At 43.2% G+C, this 24,213-nt stretch overlaps 1 protein-coding gene across 2 annotated transcripts; it reads right to left on the bottom strand.

The window, feature by feature from the left end:
- Positions 1-2,079: 2,079 nt before the first annotated feature.
- Positions 2,080-23,857, bottom strand: LOC139419605 (four and a half LIM domains 1b). 2 transcript variants are annotated; one of them, XM_071169581.1, is made up of 6 exons: positions 22,170-22,273; positions 13,072-13,256; positions 5,567-5,741; positions 3,183-3,352; positions 2,817-3,003; positions 2,080-2,664 (listed from the first exon to the last, which is right to left on the bottom strand). In XM_071169581.1, exons 2-6 carry the CDS (start codon positions 13,225-13,227, stop codon positions 2,513-2,515), a joined length of 840 nt encoding a protein of 279 aa, XP_071025682.1. In that variant the 5' UTR covers positions 13,228-13,256; positions 22,170-22,273; the 3' UTR covers positions 2,080-2,512. The 2 variants fall into 2 exon arrangements, with proteins under 2 accessions (XP_071025682.1, XP_071025685.1); XM_071169584.1 differs by lacking the exon at positions 22,170-22,273 and adding an exon at positions 23,839-23,857 and having other exon boundaries at positions 2,283-2,664.
- Positions 23,858-24,213: the final 356 nt, after the last annotated feature.

The raw sequence follows: 24,213 nt of genomic DNA on the forward strand, positions 1-24,213 counted from the left end.
AGGCTGGTGTGCTGATGTGCCGCTGGAGGTGAACACACACGCTGAGCTCCTCCAGGGCAGGGATGGAGAGGTCCGGACTCAGCTGCCAGTAACTGCACTCCCCTGTGAAGTCAGCCATCTTCCCCCACAAGCTCACGCTGGAACATTCTGGTGTACACAGGGTAAATGGGCCACTGTCAACAGGCACATTTGGATTTTGTTATCTTCTACACTGAGTGTACAAAACATTAGGAACACCTTCCTAATATTGAGTTGCACCCCCCTTTTCGCCTCAGAATAGTCTCAATTCGTCGGGGCATGGACTCTACAAGGTGTCGGAAGCATTCCTACAGGGTTGCTGGCCCATGTTGACTCCAATGCTTCCCGCAGTTGTGTCAAGTTGACTGGATGTCCTTTGGGTGGTGGACGATTCTTGACACACACGGGAAACTGTTGAGCGTGAAAAACCCAGCAGCGTTGCATTTCTTGACACACTCAAACCGTTGTGCCTGGCACCTACTACCATACCCCGTTCAAAGGCACTTAAATCTTTTGTGTTGCCCATTCACGCTCTGAATGGCACACATACACATTCCATGTCACAATTGTCTCCAGGCTTAAAAATCCTTATTTAACCTGTCTGCTCCCCCTCATCTACACTGACTGAAGTGGATTTAACAAGTGACATCAATAAGGGATCATACAGTAGCGTTCACCTGGATTCAACTGGTCAGTTTATGTCATGGAAAGAGCAGGTGTTCCTAATATTTTGTCCACTCCGTGTACATCTCCAATATTAACTTACACATCTTACAGATACAGTGTCTCTCAGAGGATTGGCTACGTGCGTGTTATTGATCAGTTGTGTGTGTTATTGAGTGTGAGTAAAGAGTGCTGAGCAGTGCTGTGGCCAGCTGCTAACCTGGATCCCGGCGAGAGCCACAGCTTAGTAGAGACAGGCTGAGAAGGAGGAGTGTCTCACTGAACTTCATCACGGCTCTGAAATAAACACAAATAAGAATAAGACCCGTTCTCAAGCTTTTGCTCTGATGTTTTATCTATCGGTATAATGTCTTTTCTTTGAAGATCGTATTTTGCAGGACAAAATGTGGTTCTCTGTAGTATCAATCTATCAATCACTGTATAAGCTTTACATTTGGGTGAACACTTTACAGGGCGGTTGTCAAGACTGCTATTATCCGACACGATACAATATCAAAGCAAATGTAGCTACCCAATTGCACTTTGTTCATGTGTTTGCATATTTTCTTTCTATTATATTGCTTCCACTGTCAAAGCCTTTCTAGTCCGTCGAGGGACGGTTGAATTTAATTCCAAATGAGACTGACAATATTTACAGTAATGAACATTTATAATAATCCCAACAGAATTATGGACAATCATAAAAGATGACAATGTAGGACATGAACGGGAGATGACATTAAGATTCAAATGAAATTGAGTTGGAAATGGATTTTCTCAGAGAATAGAGTTTAAAACATCACTTTACACTTTACCGCTGTGTAAACCATCATCTTAAAGTACATTTTAAAAGGTCAGTAATATAAATGGTAAATTGACTTACCAAATCATTAGAAGGCATACAACTGACTGCAGATATGATATGTAGTAGCCTATTGTATGGCGTTATTAAGCATCCATCGTCTCTATCCCTGGATGGATGGATGAGACCGAAGGTGTTTTCTAGTGTCAGTGAGACCTGTAGGTGTACACACATGGAAAACCCCGACCTGACTGTCGCTCCACCCCCCCCCCCCCCCCCCCCCCCCCCAGCCTTCAGGGTATGAGCTCTTCTCTTCCCCACTTTACTGCGCTCTCCAAACGCTTATAATCAATGGATGTTTGTTACATTTTCAATCTCTTGGTTGGGATGGCACAGTAAACCGTCTGTGTTGCTGGATAATATTAGGCATTTGTCCATGGGTCTGAGATGTTGTATTTTTATTTGAGTAAGGATGTTATACCTAGTATATACTGAACCCAACATATGACAATTCAATGTAATTACAACGATCATGACAAAAGAAACCAGAGTCCCTCCCAATGCTTGGGAACACAGAAAAAGGAAAATCACACAACTTTGTGGAAATATATTTTGTTTATTGCTGATTACAGACCCACATATGCAAGACACCAGACATGCAGTTCATTATATTGGATTTTCAGATATTTTCATTGGCTTTGTGCACGGTAAGTGACAAATTAAAAGTGCTTATAATTACCCATCACAATAACTATTAGCTAAGCAATCTCTCTGGGACACTGTTTTTCCCTTTAAGACTTTTGAATTAACAGCTACGGCTTTGAAGTTCCCCAGGGTTGAAATGTCTCCTGTAGAACATGACCCCAATCTTTAGGAAGATACTCGATTACCCCACCGAATCCACAGATTTCATCCAAATATTTGTATCCCTCGCTATCGCTGTAAAATGAAAAGTAAAACAATTGCTTTCAGCTTCACATCCCTGAAAAGCTGGCATAGCAGACCCACTGTTTCTGTTCCAAGTTCACATCAGTCCTTGGCACAGTCGGAGCAGAAGATGTTCCCTCCATTGGCCACAAAGCGCTTGTTAGCCAGGCTCAGGGAACACTTCTTGCAGTTGAAGCAGTACTCATGCCACGAGCTGCCCTCGTAGTTCACCACATTGGTGGCTTTGCCGAAACCTGGATGGGACCGAGAAAAAACAACAAACAATTACAAATGTGTACAATCGTTCAATAGTGGCGTTAGAGAGAGAGAGAGAGAGAGTGTGTGTGTGCTTGTGTGTGTGCGTCTGTGGGTGTGCGAGCGTGTGTGTGTGCGAGCATGTATTGACCTGTTATGGGGTTCTGGCAGCCGCTGCATTTCTTGGCTACAGTAGTCTTGTAGCAGTCCACACAGAAAGCCTTCTCCTCGTGGGAGGTGAAGCGGGTCCCAGACAGAGGCTTTCGGCAGGAGCTGCAGACAAAACATTCTGAGTGCCATGGCTGCTCCTGGTAGTTCACTCCCCCGGAGGTGATGGTCTAGACAGGGGTCGGCAGAGAGTCAAGTCAGTTTAGAGGGGAATCGTAATGTCCTTTATACAGGAGAACCATTGGTTTCAAATCAACCACTTTGGTCCAATTGGCTTATTGACAATGAACATCCATCAATGATATCCAAGAATTTGGAGGTCATTGAAAAAATGAAATCTTTATGTTACCTGCTTACAGCTGACACAGGTCTTAGCAAACTTCTTCTCATGGCAAGGGCCACAGTAGATGTCAGTGCCTTTGGTCAGGAAGCTTTGGGAGCGGATGGGCTTTTTACACTGGTAACAGGTGAAGCAGTCCTCATGCCACACATTGCCTTTATACTCCACATTCTCAGAGCCTTTAGGAAAGAAAAAAACACACATCAGTCTCTATGATGGTTTAAGGGGCAATCTGCAATTGGTACATACATTTTTTGACTTTTGAATTAATGATATATAGATATATATAATATAAATATATATATATATATTTATATTATATATATATATAATATATATAGATATATATATATAATATATATATATATATATATATATAAATAAATAAATAAATATATATATATATATATAGTCGTGGCCAAACGTTTTGAAAATGACACAAATATTAATTTTCACAAAGTCTGCTGCCTCAGTTTGTATGATGGCAATTTGCATGTACTCCAGAATGTTATGAAGAGTGATCAGATGAATTGCAATTCATTTCTAAAGTCCCTCATTGCCATGCACATGAACTGAATCCCCCAAAAAACATTTCACTGCATTTCAGCCCTGCCACAAAAGGACCAGCTGACATCATGTCAGTGATTCTCTCGTTAACACAGGTGTGAGTGTTGACGAGGACAAGGCTGGAGATCATTCTGTCATGCAGATTGAATTTGAATAACAGATTGGAAGCTTCAAAAGGAGAGTGGTGCTTGGATTCATTGTTCTTCCTCTGTCAACCATGGTTACCTGCAAGGAAACACGTGTCGTCATCATTGCTTTGCACAAAAGGGGCTTCACAGGCAAGGATATTGCTGCCAGTATGATTGCACCTAATCAACCATTTATCGGATCATCAAGAACTTCAAGGAGAGCAGTTCAATTGTTGTGAAGAAGGCTTCAGGGCGCCCAAGAAAGTCCAGCAAGCACCAGGACCGTCTCCTAAAGTTGATTCAGCTGCGGGATTGGGGCACCACCAGTACAAAGCTTGCTCAGGAATGGCAGCAGGCAGGTGTGAGTGCATCTGCACGCACAGTGAGGCAAAGACTTTTGGGGGATGGCCTGGTGTCAAGAAGGGCAGCAAAGAAGCCACTTCTTTCCAGTAAAAAACATCAGGGACAGACTGATATTCTGCAAAAGGTACAGGAATTGGACTGCTGAGGACTGGGGTAAAATAATTTTCTCTGATGAATCCCTTTTCCGATTGTTTGGGGCATCCGGAAAAAAGCTTGTCCGGAGAAGACAAGGTGAGCGCTACCATCAGTCCTGTGTCATGCCAACAGTAAAGCGTCCTGAGACCATTCATGTGTGGGGTTGCTTCTCAGCCAAGGGAGTGGGCTCACTCACAATTGTGCCTAAGAACACAGCCATGAATAAAGAATGGTACCAACACATCCTTAGAGAGCAACTTCTCCCAACCATCCAGGAACAGTTTGGTGACGAACAATGCCTTTTCCAGCATGATGGAGCACCTTGCCATAAGGAAAAAGTGATAACTAAGTGGCTCGGGGAACAAAACATCGATATTTTGGGTCCATGGCCAGGAAATTGAGAACTTGTAGTCAATCCTCAAGAGGCGGGTGGACAAACAAAAACCCACAAATTCTGATCAACTCCAATCATTGATTATGCAAGAATGGGCTGCCATCAGTCAGGATGTGGCCCAGAAGTTAATTGACAGCATGCCAGGGCAGATGGCAGGGGTCTTGAAAAAGAAAAGTCAACACTGCAAATATTGACTATTTTTGCATCAACTTCATGTAATTGTCAATAAAAGTATTTGACACTTATGAAAAGCTTGTAATTATACTTCAATATTCCATAGTAACATCTGACAAAAATATCTAAAGACACAGAAGCAGCAAACTTTGTGGAAATTAATATTTGTGTCATTCTCAAAACTTTTGGCCACGACTGTATATACCTATTGATTCTTGCTGAAAATAACTTATGAGCTTAGTTGTCGTACCCCATCAGAACCCAAAATAAAATATTGTTTTACTCCTTTGGTTATCAATAATGTCATTGTAAACAAGTACTGAATAGTCTCAAAACATCAATTTTATGGATGGTCAGTCATTCCATCTATAGCTCTGTCTATGCATTTGAAACTGGTTACATTTCTCCAGACCCAACCCTCAGCTATTTATCAAAACAGTAGTGGGGTGTCCACTTTGTTATTTTTTGAACTGCACATTTCCACTTAACTAAAATTCAGGAAAGTGTTTACTAATCTAAGTTCACGTGATGGAGAGCATCTAAGAAATGAATCATACAGAGGGCATAAATATCACTAGCTTCATCTAGTGTCAAACGCAAATCAGTGAGTCTTAGCCCATAGTGTCCCTTACCGGCTAGAATGGCTTTGTAGCAGGCGTGACAACGAGGGGCATCCTCCCGGGAGCTGCACTTCCCACACATGATGCGGTCATCCTTAGCACTGAAGGACTCCTTGGCTAATGGCTTGTAGCACTTGTAGCAGCGAAAGCAGTCTGCGTGCCAATAACGGCCTTTATGTTGCAACTCCTGAAGGAAGGAAGGAAGGAAGGAAGGAAGGAAAGAAGGAAGGAAGGAAGAAAGGAAGGAAGGAAGGGAGGGAGGGAGGGAGGGAGGAAGGAAGGAATGAAGGAAGGAAGGAAGGGAGGGAGGGAGGATGGAGGGCAGAGAGAAGAAGGGAATGGAGGAGGGAAAGAAAGTCAATGTTTTCAAATCAAATCTAATGTTATTGGTTGCGTACACATATTTTGCAGACGTTATCGTGGGTGTAGTGAAATGCTAATGTTCCTAGCTCCAACAGTGCAGTAATACCAAACAATACAAAACAATACACATAAATCCCCCAAAATAAAATTAAACAAATTAAGAAATAGAAACATTTCAAAGAGCAATGTCAGAGTCTGGAATATAAATATATATGTATATAATGGTGTGTACAGACATTATGGACAGTATATGAATAGACAAGGTGTGGGCAGCAGTAGTTATATAGGATGAGCCTTGACTAGAAAACAGTATATACAGTTGAAGTCGGAAGTTTACATACACTTAGGTTGGAGTCATTAAAACTCGTTTTTCAACCACTCCACAAATTTCTTGTTAACAAACTATAGTTTTGGCAAGTCGGTTAGGACAGGGACTTTGTGCATGACACAAGTAATTTTTCCAACAATTGTTTACAGACAGATTATTTCACTTATAATTCACTGTATCACAATTCCAGTGGGTCAGAAGTTTACATACACTAAGTTGACTGTGCCTTTAAACAGCTTGGAAAATTCCAGAAAATTATGTAATGGCTTTATAAGCTTCTGATAGGGTAATTAACATAATTTGAGTCTAATGGAGGTGTACCTTTGGATGTATTTCAAGGCCTACCTTCAAACTCACTGCCTCTTTGCTTGACATCATGGGAAAATCAAAAGAAATCAGACAAAATCTCAGAAAAAAAATTGTAGACCTCCACAAGTCTGGTTCATCCTTGAAAGCAATTTCCAAACGCCTGAAGGTACCACGTTCTGTACGAACAATAGTACGAAAGTATAAACACCATGGGACCACGCAGCTGTCATACCGCTCAAGCATTCTGTCTCTTAGAGATGAACTTACTTTGGTGTGAAAAGTGCAAATCAATCCCAGAACAACAGTAAAGGACCTTGTGAAGATGCTGGAGGAAACAGGTACAAAAGTATCTATATCAATAATAAAACGAGTCCTATATCGACATAACCTGAAAGGCCGCTCAGCAAAGAAGAAGCCACTGCTCCAAAACCGCCATAAAAAAGGCAGACTACGATTTGCAACTGCACATGGGGACAAAGATTGTACTTTTTGGAGAAATATCCTCTGGTCTGATGACAGAAATAGAACTGTTTGGCCATAATGACCATTGTTATGTTTGGAGGAAAAAGGGGGAGGCTTGCAAGCCGAAGAACACCATCCCAACCGTGAAGAACAGGGGTGGCAGCATAATTTTGTGGACATGCTTTGCTGCAGGAGGGACTGGTGCACTTCACAAAATAGGTGGCATCATGAGTAAGGAAAATTATGTGGATATTGTGACAAACCTCTTCAAGGTTAGGAGCGTTTGTCACAAATTAAGTGGTAAACTGTCACCAAATCACCCAAGAATGAGAGTTCTTTCGAACAGGACAGTATCTGTGTGTTTGTTTCTCCATCCTGGTCCACCCAGGCCGTAGGCGAGGTCAAGGATAGCAGGGTTTGGTACACGAATCGGGTTCTCGGTAGGTCCAGGTCCAAACGCCAACAGGTAAGTCCAAAACAATCCAGCTCATACACGGTAAATCCAGCCAATCTCTATTGTCTCTTTCTCTATTGTTCATAGATCGTTCCAGCACTCTCTCTCCCTCTTCCTGGTTTTTCTTGACCCTTTATCTGTGGGTCGGCTCCACCTTCTGAGGGTTCCCCTTGCTTCTGGGACTTGTAGTTTTGGCGGTCGGCCATTTTGTGGTCTGTAGTTCTGACAGGGGTGGCCATTTTAGTGATCGGGCAGAGCCCATTTATTAGTTCTGCTCTCACATATCTGCCATTTATCACTCGACCCCCTTCTTTGCCACAATATATTGAAGCAACATCTCAAGACATCAGTCAGGAAGTTAAAGCTTAGTCGCAAATGGGTCTTGCAAATGGACAATGACCTCAAGCATACTTCCAAAGTTGTGGCAAAATGGCTTAATAAGGACAACAAAGTCAAGGTATTGGAGTGGCCATCACAAAGCCCTGACCTCAATCCTATAGTTTAAATATATTTGGCTAAGGTGAATGTAAACGTCCGACTTCAACTGTACATATAAAGTGGGTAAAAGAGTATGTAAACATTGTTGAAGAGACCAGTGTTCAATGCCTATGTACATTGTATCATGACGCCGGAGAAGATGGCTGATGTTTTACGTGCTCCTATCCAACTGTATGTTTTAGTTTTTTTTTTGTGTTGTTTATAACTTTTTTTTTTTAAACTTCTGGACATCAGAACAGCGATTACTCACCAATAACTGGCAGAAGCTTTTTTTTCCTTTAACGAGTCAGACGAGCCCGATGTGAACGACATACTGCTTTCCCGGGAACAGGCCCAAATCCCCGTCACTTGGCGAAGAGACGATGAAAAAAGAGGAAGGAGGTCGGGCTGCCTTCTGAGAATTCGTAGGTGATCGAATAACCCCCCCCCCCCCCACCTTCTGTTCTACTAGCTAACGTGCAATCATTGGAAAATAAAATCGACAACCTACGAGGAAGATTAAACTACCAACGGGACATTAAAAACTGTAATATCTTATGATGCACAGAGTCGTGGCTGAATGATGACATCATCAACACACAGCTGTCTGGTTATACGCTGTATCGGCAGGATAGAACAGCGGCGACTGGTAAGACAAGGAGGGGCGGACTATGTATATTTGTAAACAACAGCTGGTGCACGATATCTAAGGAAATCTCAAGGTGCTGCTTGCCTGAGGTAGAGTATCTCATGATAAGCTGTAGACCACACGATCTACCTAGAAAGTTTTAATCTGTATTTTTTTGTTGTTGTCTACATACAACCACAGATCGATGCTGGCACTAAGACCGCACTCAATGATCTGTATTCCGCAAACAGGAAGACGCTCATCCAGAGTCGGTGCTCCTAGTGGCCGGGGAATTTAATACGGGGAAACTTAAATCGGTTTTACCAAATTTCTATCAGCATGTTAAATGTGCATCCAGAGGGAAAAAAACTCTAGACCATATTTACTCCACACACAGAGAAGCGTGCAAAGCTCTCCCTCGCCCTCCATTTGGCAAATCTGACCATATTTCTATCCTCCTGATTCCGGCTTACAAACAAAAATTAAGGCAGGAAGCACCAGTGACTTGCTCAATAAATAACTGGTCAGATGAAACAGATGCTAAGCTACAGTTCTGTGTTGCTAGCACAGACTGGAATATGTTCCGGGATTCCTCTGATGGCACTGAGGAGTGCATCAATGACGTTGTCCCCACAGTGACCGTACGTACATGCCCCAACCAGAAGCCATGGATTACAGGCAACATCCGCACTGAGCTAAAGGCTAGAGCTGCCGCTTTCAAGGAGTGGGACTCTAACCCGGAAACTTAAAAGAAACCCTGCTATGCCCTCAGACGAATCATTGCAGACTACAAAGGGGAGCACAGTCGAGAGCTGCCCAGTGACACGAGCCTACCAGACTAGCTAAACTACTACTATGCTCGCATCGAGGCAAATAACACTGAAACATGCATGAGAGTACCAGCTGTTCCGGACGACTGTGTGATCACGCTCTCCGCAGCCGATGTGAGTAAGTCCTTTAAATAGGTCAACATTCGCAAGGCCGCAGAGCCAGATGGACTACAAGGACATGTACTGTGAGAATGACCAACTGGCAAGTGTCTTCACTGACATTTTCAACCTCTCCCTGACCGAGTCTGTAATACCAACATGTTTTAAGCAGAACACTAAGGTAACCTGCCTAAATGACTACCGACATGTAGCACTCACGTCTGTTGCCATGAAGTGCTTTGAAAGGCTGGTCATGGCTCACATCAACACCATTTTCCCAGAAACCCTATACTCACATCAATTTGCATACCGCCCTAACAGATCCAATGATGCTATCTCTATTGCACTCCACACTGCCCTTTCCCACCTGGACAAAAGGAACACCTATGTGAGAATGCTATTAATTGACTACAGCTCAATGTTCAACACCATAGTGCCCTCAAAGCTCCTCAATGAGCTAAGGACCCTGGGACTAAACAACTAAACACTGGATCCTGGACTTCCTGACGGGCCGCCCCCAGGGGGTAAGGGTAGGTAACAACACATCCGCCATGCTGATCCTCAACACAAGGGCCCCTCAGGGGTGCGTACTCAGCCCCCTCTTTTACTCCCTGTTCACTCATGACTGCACGTCCAGGTACGACTCCAACACCATCATTAAGTTTGCCGATGACATAACAGTGATCACCGACAACAACGAGACAGCCTATAGGGAGGAGGTCAGAGACCTGGCTGTGTGTTGCTAGGACAACAACCTCTCCCTCAACGTGATCAAGACAAAGGAGATGATTGTGGATTACATGAAAAGGAGGACCGAGCACGCCCCAATTCTCATCAACGGGACTGTAGGGGAGCAGGTTGAGAGCTTCAAGTTCCTTGGTGTCCACATCGCCAACAAAATAACATGGTCCAAGCACACCAAGACAGTCGTGATGAGGGCATTCCCCTATTCACGCTGGGTCCTCAGATCCTTAAAAGGTTCTACAGCTGCACCATCGGGAGCATGGTGCTACTGTTTGCATCACTGCCTGGTACAGTAACTGCTCAGCCTCCGACCGCAAGGCACAACAGAGGGTAGTGCGTATGGCCCAGTACATCACTGGGGCCAAGCTTCCTGCCATCCAGGACCTCTATACCAGGCGGTGTCAGAGTAAGGCCCTCAAAATTCTAAACAGCTTCTACCCCCAAGCCATAAGACTCCTAAACATCTAAGAAAATGGCTACCCAGACTACTTGCATTGCCCCCCCCCCCTCGTTTACACCGCTGCTACTTTGTTATTATCTATGCATAGTCACTTTAATAACGCTACATACATGTATATATTACCTCAATTACCTTGACTAACCGGTGACCCCATTGACTCAGTACCAGTACCCCCTGTATATAGTCTCGCTATTGTTATTTTACTGCTGCTCTTATTCCTATTATTTCTTATTCTTATTCATATTTTTTAAACTGCATTGTTGGTTAGGGGCTCGTAAGTAAGCCTTTCACGTGTGACTAATAACATTTTATTTGACCTGTTCACCGGACGTGCTACCTGTCCCAGACCTGCTGTTTTCAACTCTCTAGAGACAGCAGGAGCGGTAGAGATACTCTGAATGATCGGCTATGAAAAGCCAACTGACATTTACTCCTGAGGTGCTGACTTGCTGCACCCTCGACAACTACTGTGATTATTATTATTTGATCATGCTGGTCATTTATGAACATTTGAACATCTTGGCCATGTTCTGTTATAATCTCCACCCGGCACAGCCAGAAGAGGACTGGCCACCCCTCATAGCCTGGTTCTTCTCTAGGTTTCTTCCTAGGTTTTGGCCTTTCTAGGGAGTTTTAGCCACTGTGCTTCTACACCTGCATTGCTTGCTGTTTGGGGTTTTAGGCTGGGTTTCTGTACAGCACTTTGAGATATCAGCTGATGTAAGAAGGGCTATATAAATACTGGGTGGTAGTAACAGTGACTAAAGTTGAGGGCAGTGTACTGGGCGGAGGCCGGCTAGTGATGACTATTTAACCGTCTGATGGCCTGTAAATGGAAGCTGTTTATCAGGCTCTCAGTCCCAGCTTTGATGCGCCTGTTAACAGGCCGTGAACAGGCGTGGCTTGGTGGCTGAGGACCTTGCTGATTTTCTTGGCCTTCCTGGGACACCGGGTGCTGTTGATGTCCTGGAGGGCAGGCAGTGTGTCCCCGGAGATGCGTTGGGCTGACCACACCCCCCTCCGGAGAGCCTTGCGGTTGTGGACGGTGCATTTGCCGTACCAGGCGATGACATGGCGCAACAGGATGCTCTCAATGGTGCATCTGTAGAAGTTCATGAGTGTCTTAGGGGCCCTCACCTCCTCCTTGTAGACTGTCTTATCATTGTTGGTAATCAGGCCTAGCACTGTTGTGTTGTCTGAAAACTTTATGATTGAGTGGCCATGCAGTCATGGATGAACAGGGAGTACAGGAGGGGGCTGAGCACGCTCCCTTGTGGGGCCCCCGTGTTGAGGATCAGGATAGTGGACTTGTTGTTGCCTACCACCACCACCTGGGGTCAGCCTGTCAGGAAGTCCAGGACCCAGATGCACAGGGAGGTGTTCAGACCAAGGGCCCCGAGCTTAGTGATGAGGGAACAGAAACTATGGTGAACAGCTTGAAGAAAATAGGGACAACAGACTGGGATAGGGAGAGATTGAATATGTCTGTAAACACTCCAGCCAGCTAGTCTGCATATGCTCTGAGGACGTGGCCAGGGATGCCGTCTGGGCCGGCAGCCTTGCAAGGGTTAACACGTTTAAATATCTTTCTCACGTCGGCCCCTACTACTGACGAGGAGGAGTAGTAAGGATCGGAGGACCAATGCGCAGCGTGCTACGTGTTCATGCTCTTTATTAAAACAAGCGAACACTGAAACAAAACAATAAACGACACGTGAAATAACCAACCGAAACAGTTCCGTGTGGAACACACAGACACAGAAAATAAACACCCACCAAACACAAGTGGGAAAAGGCTACCTATGTATGATTCTCAATCAGAGACAACTAACGACACCTGCCTCTGAATGAGAACCATACCAGGCCAAATGCAAAACACAACATAGAACACGGAACATAGACAACCCAGACCATACTAAAACAAAGACATAACAAAGGAACTAAGGTCAGAACGTGACAATTGAAAAAACAATCCTGAAGCATAGATTCCGACTGGTCAGACCAAAGTTGAACAGTCCTTACACGGGTACTTCCTGTTTAAGTTTTTATCTTTAGGAAGGGAGGAGCAGAATGGTTTTCTCCCTCAACTGCTGTGTAGACAGTGTGCACTCATAAACAAGTCTAGACAGACAGTCTGCAGTCATGAAAACACATGCTGACCGTGTGCAGGTATAGACAAACCCATATGGAAACACACAAAAAAACATAACATGTAATATGTAAAATACATTTCATGGCAGTATATTAGACATGGGAGGTGTCACTGAACACACACACACACACACACACACACACACACACACACACACACACACACACACACACACACACACACACACACACACACACACACACACACACACCTTGGAGTCGATGCCAATAGGACGGCGGCACTCAGTGCAGTTGTTGGCACAGAACTTGTCATGGCATCGGACACAGACAGGCTTCTCCTCCTGTTTAACGTACTTCTTCCCACTCAGGTCCTCCCGGCAGTATTTGCAGTTCATACTGTCCGCCATGGCAACATCAACAGCAGGGTAGCAAACACCTGGAAAACACACAGGTGTAGAGGACATACTGAGCTGTTGCTCTGTTTACCACAAGTGGTATGTTTCAGGAGCTGTCGTCAGAGTAAAATGGTGTAAGTCCTGCAGAGTACATCAATACAATTGAAAGCTATCAGATGTGGTAATGACTGGGTTTTACATTACTTGGCCACTTGCATTTACTTCTTGTTGCCACAGAGGGACAGCGTAGCTCTAGTAGTGTAGCTCTAACGATATGAGGGAATGAAAGAAGTGAACTGTGAACAAGGAGAGACGGAACACTATTCAATCGAAACCGTTCCCAGGGAAACCATGCCGTAATATTTACTGAAGGTGTTGATAAGATGCTATTTGTTCAACATCTTTTAACAAGGGAGAACATTGAACTGGGTTGGAGCCCGGTTGCTTTGCTGTGTAATCACAGCAAACAAGAGGTAGACTGTGCATGTTCCTCACATCATGCTTATCTTCAACTAATATGACCGGCAGGGATGTTGTAAAACAGAGAATGAACTGTGACTGGTTGAAAGGGCATAAAAAGGTCTGGAGAAAATCACCACGTGCCCTGCCATAGATCACAAATAGATCCCTGATGGTAGGGTTAGGATGACAGAAAATAAATCAAATCCATATGTAAAATGAGTGGAACCTAAACAACGGAGACTGATTATAGCCTACACACACCTTTTTGACTATATCAGCATGTTCTTGTGCATGTACTAGGTGTGAACGGTATGTTTGTGCAGGGAGGTGTGCACATGAAGGAATGCCTGGTATGAATGTGGTGAGACCTGGACTGTTGACACAGCTCTTTGACAGACCCAGTGAACGTACCCTCCCTTTGGACCCCCTCTGTGAAGCAGAAGAGGTACTAAGGACCCACAGCACACAAAAACTAGACTCTTACGTTCATCTATTACAATGTGTACGGTTATTCCATTGTTGCTAGGACAGAAATATGCACGTTTAACACAACAAAATCCAATATGCTGTGTGCAAACACTTACAATACAGAACCGATGGTGTTTGAAAAAAGAAAATCATGTTAAAGAGCTTGTTGTTGTAAGTGCAGTGTAAAACAGTCAGAACCCAGGGAATGTCTGCCACTTCCTTAGACCTGACCACAGACTCAAATAGCCCGGCCATTTTCACTGCAGTAGCATATTTCAGACAGTGACATTTTACTACAGTCTGAATGCACAAACCAAATTGGAGCTCATTCATGTCACATGTTGTCTCTACCTATCTTCCCTACCATCTCCTCATCTCCCGTAGTAACCTGTAAAAGACTGACGCATCACTTAAGCACATGAGAAAACAAAAACGAGAGGGGCCAGTGCCCACAGAAAGTTTCCATAATCGAACGTATCTTCTGTTGAGTTGACAGCCGAGGCCAACCCACACCTTCTCTGTCTTTTCTCTTCTTCACTTCCTCGGTTGAAATCCTTCTTTTTTCCCCTTCTATTCCACCATCGCTCACCCCCCCCCCCCCCCATCTCTTGCTCTCTCTCTTTCATAGACACACGTGACGTTATCTACATTTCCCCCTCCTCTTATGTTGCTTCTACCCCCCCCCCCCCCCCCCCCCCCCCCCCCCAAAAAAAGGAGAACTGGCATCTATGTTAAGGTATGACCAATGAGAACATTGAAATGAAAGAAGTCAATGACTTTATCTCTGAGTGAGCCACCACCACCATTATCAGTAGCCCGGGTGGTTTGGCAGTCAGAGGTAACTTGAGCTACTCAGAACAATGACCACCATTCATAGGCCAGCCATTCTGCTCTGTGCTGCATGCTATCATCACTGTTTTCTGGTCAATCCTCGACAAATGCAGACACGTACACACAGGAACTTAACAATGACTCTGACGATGACGTCAGAGGTAAGCAAACTTCTTTTATCTGAATTGATCTCATCTCCATGGAAACGATAAGAGTTATTTGGAAACAGAGCGGTAGACTCTTGCTTCTCTGACATCTCGTGCCAGCATCTGGATCCTGGTTGGGTATGTGTGAAGGGCTACAGCCAAAGAGGGGACACGGCAAAACCAGAGCATCTGTGGCCAGGTCTCTCTCAGCAGGGGATATGCATCAGCCACGGGACTCTACGGAAATTCCAAAGTGGTTAGCAAGCCATATACTGCCTTGTGGCCTCTCTCCCCCTCCCTCTCTCTCTGTAGTAAAGTTGTTTTTATCCCTCTGGCCATGGAAAAGGGTTTGGTGCTTTACCTCACCCTAACCAGTGGCACAAATGAGGGAGACCTAATTAGAATTGGGACAATGACATCATCCTGTGGTTCAAACAGCTTTTAGACACACACACACACACACACACACACACACACACACACAGAGAGAGAGAGAAGACAATTCAGCAGCTGGGGAAGCATTGTAGGGTTCTGGTATGTTGGCATGAGCTTATCACTAAAGAATGTGGAGGAAAGCTGAGAAACAGGACGTCTGGTAGACTGGTGGCACAGTCTGCTTCAAGCTGTCAACCGTCTGCAAAAACTGCCAAACTATTTTCAGAAACTGCCTATAGTCTAGTTCACACACAAGTACACACTATCCTTCCAGCAATACACTTTTACTAGACATGAGCCAGATATCTATCAGCAGCTGACTGACACCGACCAACATGGGCATTTTACAAGACATCTGTGTGAGTCATACGTTATGATCACTTTCACAGATACTTGTAAAAAAGGTTGAAAGTAGGCCAAAACAGGCAATGTATGCCCCCCCCCCTCCCCTCTCGGTCTCTCTTGCTCTCTCTCAGTACCTCTTTCCCTAAAGAGCTCACCTGAACTCAGTAGCTCGGTAACTGAGAAGTTAGGTTGTACAGAAAAGAGCAGACACTAAACAGCTAACAAAACCTTGGGGTTACTTGCATAACCCTGGTTCCACGATAATGTGAGTGAGATGTCTCACAATCGGATTCACTCAGTGGATCACTTATGGCTCGAGTAATGACTCACACAATGTCTGTTGGAGACAGACAAGGTGAGTGGCGAATGAGGTGAGCCCCTCTCCTCCGAATAAGACGCCACTCGCCCACCCACTGGTCATTCTCAAGCGTGCCTCTGTTCCTTGCGCTCTTTCGAGCATGGAAATGCGGTGAGACATCTACTCATATTATCGTAGAACTGCTTCGATGTCTGACGCTCAAATCAAATCACATTTTATTTGTCTCGTGCGCCGAATACAACAGGTGTAGACCTTACCGTGAAATGCTTACTTACAAGCCTGCAATGCAGTTTTAAGAAAATAAGAGTTAAGAAAATATTTACTAAACAGTCCATGACTCGGGTGACTGGAGTCTTTGACAATTTTTGGGGCTTTCCTCTGACACCGCCTAGTATATAGGTCCTGGATGGCAAGAAGCTTGGCCCCAGTGTGTACTGGGCTGTGTGCACAACCCACTGTAGCTTCTTACGGTCGGATGCCGAGCAGTTGCCATACCAGGCGGTGATGCAACTGGTCAGGATGCACTCGATGGTGCAGCTGTAGAAGTTTTTGAGGATCTGGGGACCCATGCCAAATCTTTTCAGTCTCCTGAGCGGGAAAAGGCGTCTGTCTTGGTGTGTTTGGACCATAATAGTTTGTTGGTGACACCAAGGAACTTGAAACTCTCAACCCGCTCCACTACAGCCCCTTCAATTTGAACGGGGGTGTGTTCGGACATCCTTTTCCTGTAGTCCTTTGTCTTGCTCACGTTGAGAGAAAGGTTGTTGTCCTGGCACCACACTGCCAGGTCTCTGACCTCCTCCCTATAGGCCGTCTCATCGTTGTATGTGATCAGGCCTACCACCGTTGTGTTGTCAGCCAACTTAATGATGGTGTTGACGTTGTGCTTGGCCACGCAGTCGTGGGTGAACAGGGAGTACAGGAGGGGACTGAGCACGCACCCCTGAGGGGCCCTGTGTTGAGGATCAGCGTGGAAGATGCAACCTGGAGACGGCCTGTCAGGAAGTCCAGTTGCAGAGGGAGGTGTTTAGTGCCAGGATCCTTTGCTTAGTGATGAGCTTTATGGACACTATGCTGTTGAACGCTGAGCTGTAGTAAATGAAAAGCATTCTCACAATGGGATATGGCTAACTCCCGTATTACAGACATGTTCTCCAAAGCCAGGGTAGTCCAAACATCATCACCACTCCTTCTTCTGTAGAAGTCAAGGGCGGCGGGTGGAAAGCCATAAGCTCTAAGGCGAGACAATTGCAATTGAAACGGACCTCAGGTGTAATGGCGGGATTGAGTAAATGTTACCTTGGATAAACTTTAGGCACGAGTGGTGGACTGACAGTGCGTGTAGCTTACTCAATCGCTTTGCAGATGTAAGGGCAATCAGCAAAGATGTTTTGAAGGAGAGATATTTCAACTCCAAACCTTCCAGAGGCTCAAAAGGTTGCTGTGGAATTGCCTCAAGCACAATAGACAGATCACAAGATGGGGCTAAAGGCCTGGAGAATGGGGGTAAGCGTAACATAACAGAAGGTGTTTCCCAATGATGCAGATCTCGTCCCATAGGTCCTGGTTTGGCTGTCTTTGATTAAGAGATTGCCCATCTCTTGTAACAAATCTGCCTGGTAAACCAACAGTGGGGATGTTACGTTCAACGCCTGTACTGGACGTGCCGCAAATACGTAAACTTTTTTGAATATGGAGACTGTGAAGCGCTCCGTCTTCCCATGGCGGGTCATAGAAGAGAAACTGGGGTTGAGGTGGCTAGCCAATGACGGCTCACCACCGGCAGCTTGCCAAGGCCTATCAAAGTGTCTGGTTTGGACCTTGCTGGACAAGAGCTTGTCCCAGTTGAGTTGGGTTTCCGCCACGCAAGCTGGGACCACTGGGACCACTTCACCTTGATGGAGAGGAGCAGGGATGTTCTCTTGATAAGTGCGTGAATTGGACCATTTTCATGTCATGCTAAGCATTCAAAATATAACAAATACTTTTGTGTGTCAGGGACAATGTATGGAATAAAAAATACATTATTTTCCTTAGGACTGTAGTGAAGTAAAAGTAAAAGTTGTAAATAATATGAATAGTAACGTACAGATACCCAAAGAAATTACTTAAGTACTTTAAAGTATTTTTGCCTGCTATCATAGCCCAGCATGGACATGGGTGTGTCAGTGCTGGGGCAGGAGACCTGCTCAATTCTCCCTGTGTAAGGGCAGCATCCTCCATGGCTCTAATAAATATTATTCATTGAGCAAAGTGTGATCTAGCTCGTGTTCCAGGTAGAAAAGCTAGACTGATGTAGCTAGCCTAGACTGGTGCGTCTGGAATTTTCTCACTCATCATTATTCACGACTCATTCAGGAATATCGGTAATCGTGGTAGCATCCACATGAATGTAAAAGTGGTTAGAAACATATTCGATTCTTATTTGCAGTAAAAGTGACTCCAAAATGACACAATACATGATTTACCATTCATTTCTATTGGGCACAAAATAATCTGAAACATTTACATTTGAATTTTAGTAACTTAGCGGATGCTCTTATCCAGAGCGATTTACAGTAGTGAGTGGATACATTTTCGCACAACCAAAACAAACAGCAAATGCATCCAACAAGTTTGTAGAGTCACAACCTTGATTTAATCATTGAGTGAAAGGAATATGGGACCAAATACTAACTTTTGACTACTTTGATACACATACAGTAGACGTGAATTTGTCCCAATACTTCTGGTCCCCTAAAATCTCATAGTCATTGTATAATTTCAAATCCGAAGTGCTGGAGTACAGTGTCACGCCCTGACCTTAGAGAGCCTTTTTATGTCTCTATTTGGTTTGGTCAGGGTGTGATTTGGGGTGGGCATTCTATGTTTTTGTTTTCTATGATTTTGTATTTCTATGCTTTGGCCGGGTATGGTTCTCAATCAGGGACAGCTGTTTATCGTTGTCTCTGATTGGGAACCATACTTAGGTAGCCCTTTTCCCTTTAGGGTGGGAGGTTATCTTTGTTAGTGGCACTATAGCACTGTAAGCTTCACGGTTGTTTTCGTTTGTTGGCGACATTTACTAAATAAAAGAGAAATGTACGCTCACAACGCTGCACTTTGGTCTCCTTCCAACGACGGCCGTGAGATACAGAGCCAAAACAACAACTAATCTGTCCCTGTCCCAATACTTTTGAAGCTCACTGTATGTAAAGATATACAGTACCAGTCAAAAGTTTGAACACACCTACTCATTCAAGGGTTTTTCTTTATTTTTACATTGTAGAATAGTGAAGACCTCAAAACTATGAAATAACAAATATGGAATCATGTAGTAAGCAAAACAGTGTTAAACTAATCAAAATATATTTTATAGTTGAGATTCTTCGAAGTAGTCACCGTTAGCCTTGATGACAGCTTTTCACACTCTTGGCATTCTCTCAACCAGCTTCATGATGTAGTCACCTGGAATGCATTTCAATTAACATGTGTGCCTTGTTAAAAGTTAACGCATTCTTAATGCGTTTGAGCCAATCAGTTGTGTTGTGACAAGGTAGGGGTGGTATACAGAAGATAGCCCTATTTTGTAAAAGACCATGTCTATATTATGGCAAGAACAGCTCAAATAAGCAAAGAGAAATTACAGTCCATCATTACTTTAAGATATGAAGGTCAGTCAATCAGGAAAATTTCAAGAACTTTAAAAGTTTCTTTAAGTACAGTCGCAAAAACAAACAAGCGCTGTGATGAAACTGGCTCTAATGAGGACCGCCACAGGAAAGGAAGACCCAGAGTTACCTTTGCTGCAGTGGATAAGTTCATTAGAGTTACCAGCCTCAGAAATTGCAGGCCAAATAAATGTTTCACAGAGTTCAAGTAACAGACATATCTCAACATCAACTGTTCAGAGGAGACTGCGTCAATCAAGCCTTCGTGGTCGAATTGCTGCAAAGAAACCACTACTGAAAGACACCAATAAGAAGAAGAGACTTGCTTGGGCCAAGAAACACGAGCAATGGACATTAGACCGGTGGAAATCTGGCCATTGGTCTGATGAGTCCAAATTTGAGATTCTGTTCCAACCGTGAGTCTTTGTGAGACGCAGAGTAGGTGAACGGATGATCTCTGCATGTGTGTTTCCCACCGTGAAGCATGGAGGAGGAGGTGCTTTGCTGGTGACTGTTAGTGATTTATTTAGAATTGAAGGCACACTTAACCAGCATGAATACCACAGCATTCTGCAGCGATACGCCATCCCATCTGGTTTGCACTTAGTGGGACTGTCACTTGTTTCCAACCGGACAATGATCCAACACAGCTTCAGGCTGTGTAAGGGCTATTTGACCAAGAAGGAGAGTGATGGAGTCCTGCATCAGATGACCTGGCCTCCACAGTCATCTGATCTCAACCCAATTGAGATGGTTTGGGATGAGTTAGACCGTAGAGTGAAGGAAAAGTGTTCAGCATATGTGGGGAGTCCTTCAAGACTGTTGGAAAAGCATCCCAGTTGAAGCTAGTTGAGAGAATGCCAAGAGTGTGCAAAGCTGTCAAGGCAAAGGGTGGCTACATTGAAGAATCTAAACTCTAAACTAAACATATTTGGATTTGTTTAACACTTTTTTGGTTACTACATGATTTCATATGTGTTATTTCATAGTTTTGATGTCTTCAATATTATTCTTCATTGTAGAAAATAGGAAAAATAAAGAAAAACCCTTGAGTGAGTAGGTGTGCCCAAACTTTTGACTGGTACTGTAGGTATTTTGGTATTTTATTAGGATCCCCATTAGCTGTTGCAAAAGCAGCAGCTACTCTTCCTGGGGTCCACACAAAACATAATACAGAATGACATAATGCAGAACAGCATTAGACAAGAACAGCTCAAGCACAGAACTACATACATATTTTTTTTTTTTTTTAATTTTAAAAACGCACACATAGCCTACATATCAATGCATGCACACAAACATATCAATGCATACACACAAACTATCTAGGTGTCTAGATCTTTGTGGTATACTGCCTACCATTTTACAGGATGGATAAGAGTCAGCTTTATATAGCAGCCATACAGAAATATGAGCAAATTAAGATTTTATGGAGCACTGAGCTCATAGTAATTAATTTTCTGCGTGCGACCTCTGACGTTAGCTCTTTTAAGGGAGCGGGAAAGCTGCTGAAAGAACGCGCTCTATGGCCCAACATCTGTCCGATAGCACAATTGGACTTTAAACCAGACAAACACAGACACACAGAGACGGAGAGAGAGGAGGTGAGAGAATGAGTGCGATACATAAAGAGAGAGAGCGATAGAGAGAGAGAGGACAGGAATTCATTTAATTGATCTTGGTGATGCATGTTTCTGCCATCACATGCCTCAGTCCCAGAGGTCCATCCCTACACTGAAAAATCTTAACAAGAAACAGATTTTGGAGGAAGATTTTCACAAGTCAGCATGTTGCATATGATATTTCAGCCAACGCCCCAACCAACTCAACACATTACTGCAAATAGCCCTACAGCATTTTTAAAGTCTCTAATTGATACAAAGGAAATAGTATTCGGCGTTTAAAGAAAGATGACGATCTATTAAAGCAGGCATATTCCTATTACTAACGCCGGCGATTTAACCGAAGTCGCCAGAGTTTGCTATGTAATCATCATGGAGCCAATTCATGTGCAGAAAACTATTAATAATAGGCTTGTTAAAATGCGGTATATATTGCTGATTCTCGAATAAAAGACAGACATGAAATGCAGAAGTCGAAGATGCACATCAGAAACAATATCAGTATATGTTGCCATGTTGCATTATATGGACTGGCTAACGGTACATTCGTGTTTACATAGCTTTTACATTCACAATTGAATCGAAAAACATGCCTTGCCAACAGATCTACAAATACTTTCTAATGTCCTTGTATTAATCAATAACGACAAGATTTGGATCTGTCCATGCATCTTACCAAGTTCAAATAAAGTTGTGGGACGCGCACCCTGATCTGCACAAGCGCCAGTTATTCTGCACAGGATATAGCCTACTACTGTATAAGGCACCTACAAAAAATGCAAACCACTCTGGAGGCAGGATATAGGGTAATAAATCATGACAGGATATGACTGCCTTGAATAAACGCAAAAGTACTGTATTTCCATGCAGAATATATTGGCCAGGTCTTCAGGAAATGGTTGAATTAACAATAAGCCTACTTATTGGTCTGAAATGTTGATTGATCTTTGTTTTTAATTGTAGCACTATTCTTTACACAATTCTTTTAAACTGAAAGTGTAGCCTATTTTAGGGGTTTTCAAACTGGGATCTGCGGAGGTACTGCAGGTGGTCTGCGATTTTTAAAAATATATAATTGGGAAACTTTTGGGGGGGGATTTTTTGGTGATTTAAAAAACAAAATTATGAATAACGCTAGGTGCAAAAGAATACCATCATGGATACAATTTCTATGTATTTGCATCCAGTATGAAAGAAGTTAGAAGTAGTTTCATGAGCCAATGTTAACTAGCGTTAGCGCAATGACTGGAAGTTAGCATGCTAGCTGTTCCGGTTCAACGGACTTCTGGGGAAGTAGATAAATGGCTTCATTGCCAAAATCTCGAACTATTCCTTTAATATGGAGGAAATTACTGGCGCTAATTACAGGGTTGTTTCTGCATAGAAGTGGTAATTTTCGGGATGGAAAAACAGTTAAATGACCAAAAACAGATGGAAAGCAAGCAGATTTTTTAAGATAGATAGATATATCTATATATATTTAATACCATCTTTGAGAACTAACAATCAAATAAAAGCTCGACAGTAAGGAAGAATCAAAAAAAAAAAACAGGCATTCAAGGCACATGGCCATTGATTTTGTTGAGCAGAGGAACATTTAGCCATGGCAAAATGCATAGAGCTAAAATGTCTCTCAGCTCCATGCCAAACTTGCTGGAAATTAGATTCAAAACTGCAAAGTGTTCTCTCAGCTCAATAGAAAAACCTGAAGAATTGCAGAAAATTTGCTTTACAATAGCAACATTTTCTCTACTTCGCCAATATACCTTTCTAGCTAGATTACTGAGTTCACACTTGCTCTTCCAATGAACTGTGGGGAGTTCAAATAATGACTGTCTACCAAATATATTTATTTTATAATGTTGATTAACGTTACTTCTACTTGCCATTATCATTCACTTGATGATAAAACAAGACGTGATGTTGTTTTGTTATGCTAACATAAATTGGGGTCCCTGGGTCGCTGATTTGCCTGGGCAGGGGATTCGGGGCAAGAAAAGTTTGAAAACCCCTGGCCTATGTGATATAAAACAAGTTACAGTTTAACAGTTATAACATACTTGCACATAAATACACACACAGTGAGATGGATTTGCTTTTTTTGGTAATAGCAACATTTATTTTTATTCACCATTAAGTTCACATTAAGTTCACATAATAAAGTATTTTATTGTGCTGTTAGTAACTTTGTCACGTACACATGAATAATACAGATCTAAGGTTTTGTTTCTCCCCACATCCACCAATTTAACTTTATTTTTTGAATTCACATTTCAAGGCAAAAACAAAATATACATCAATATCATACACCCAAATACGGTTGGAACAAATAAAGAATGCCTCACCTTTTCAGGTTGAATTTGCTGCTACTTCGACAAATGGCCTTTTATATACTAAATATCTACAACCCCACCCACAACCCTACTTACAGACTAGATTTGTTCCAGGGTAGACTATGTGAAGAATTCCATTCATATACTGACTACAATACACTGGTACAGTTACAGTACTCATAACATGTGGTTACACTATCTACTGTCTGTGGTAGGGTAGAATTTGTTAGCGTAAGTGGCTTATGTTAAATAAAGATGACAATAAAAGAAAATACAAAAATGTAATATAGAACAAATGTCAGAATATGTCTATAGTTGTATTCGGCGCATGTGACTAATATGATTTGATTTAGATTTAGTTTCTGCCTACCTGACTAAAAAAGAAAG

The sequence above is a fragment of the Oncorhynchus clarkii genome, chromosome 10 (assembly GCF_045791955.1).
Source record: "Oncorhynchus clarkii lewisi isolate Uvic-CL-2024 chromosome 10, UVic_Ocla_1.0, whole genome shotgun sequence".
Classification (NCBI taxonomy): Eukaryota; Metazoa; Chordata; class Actinopteri; order Salmoniformes; family Salmonidae; genus Oncorhynchus; species Oncorhynchus clarkii.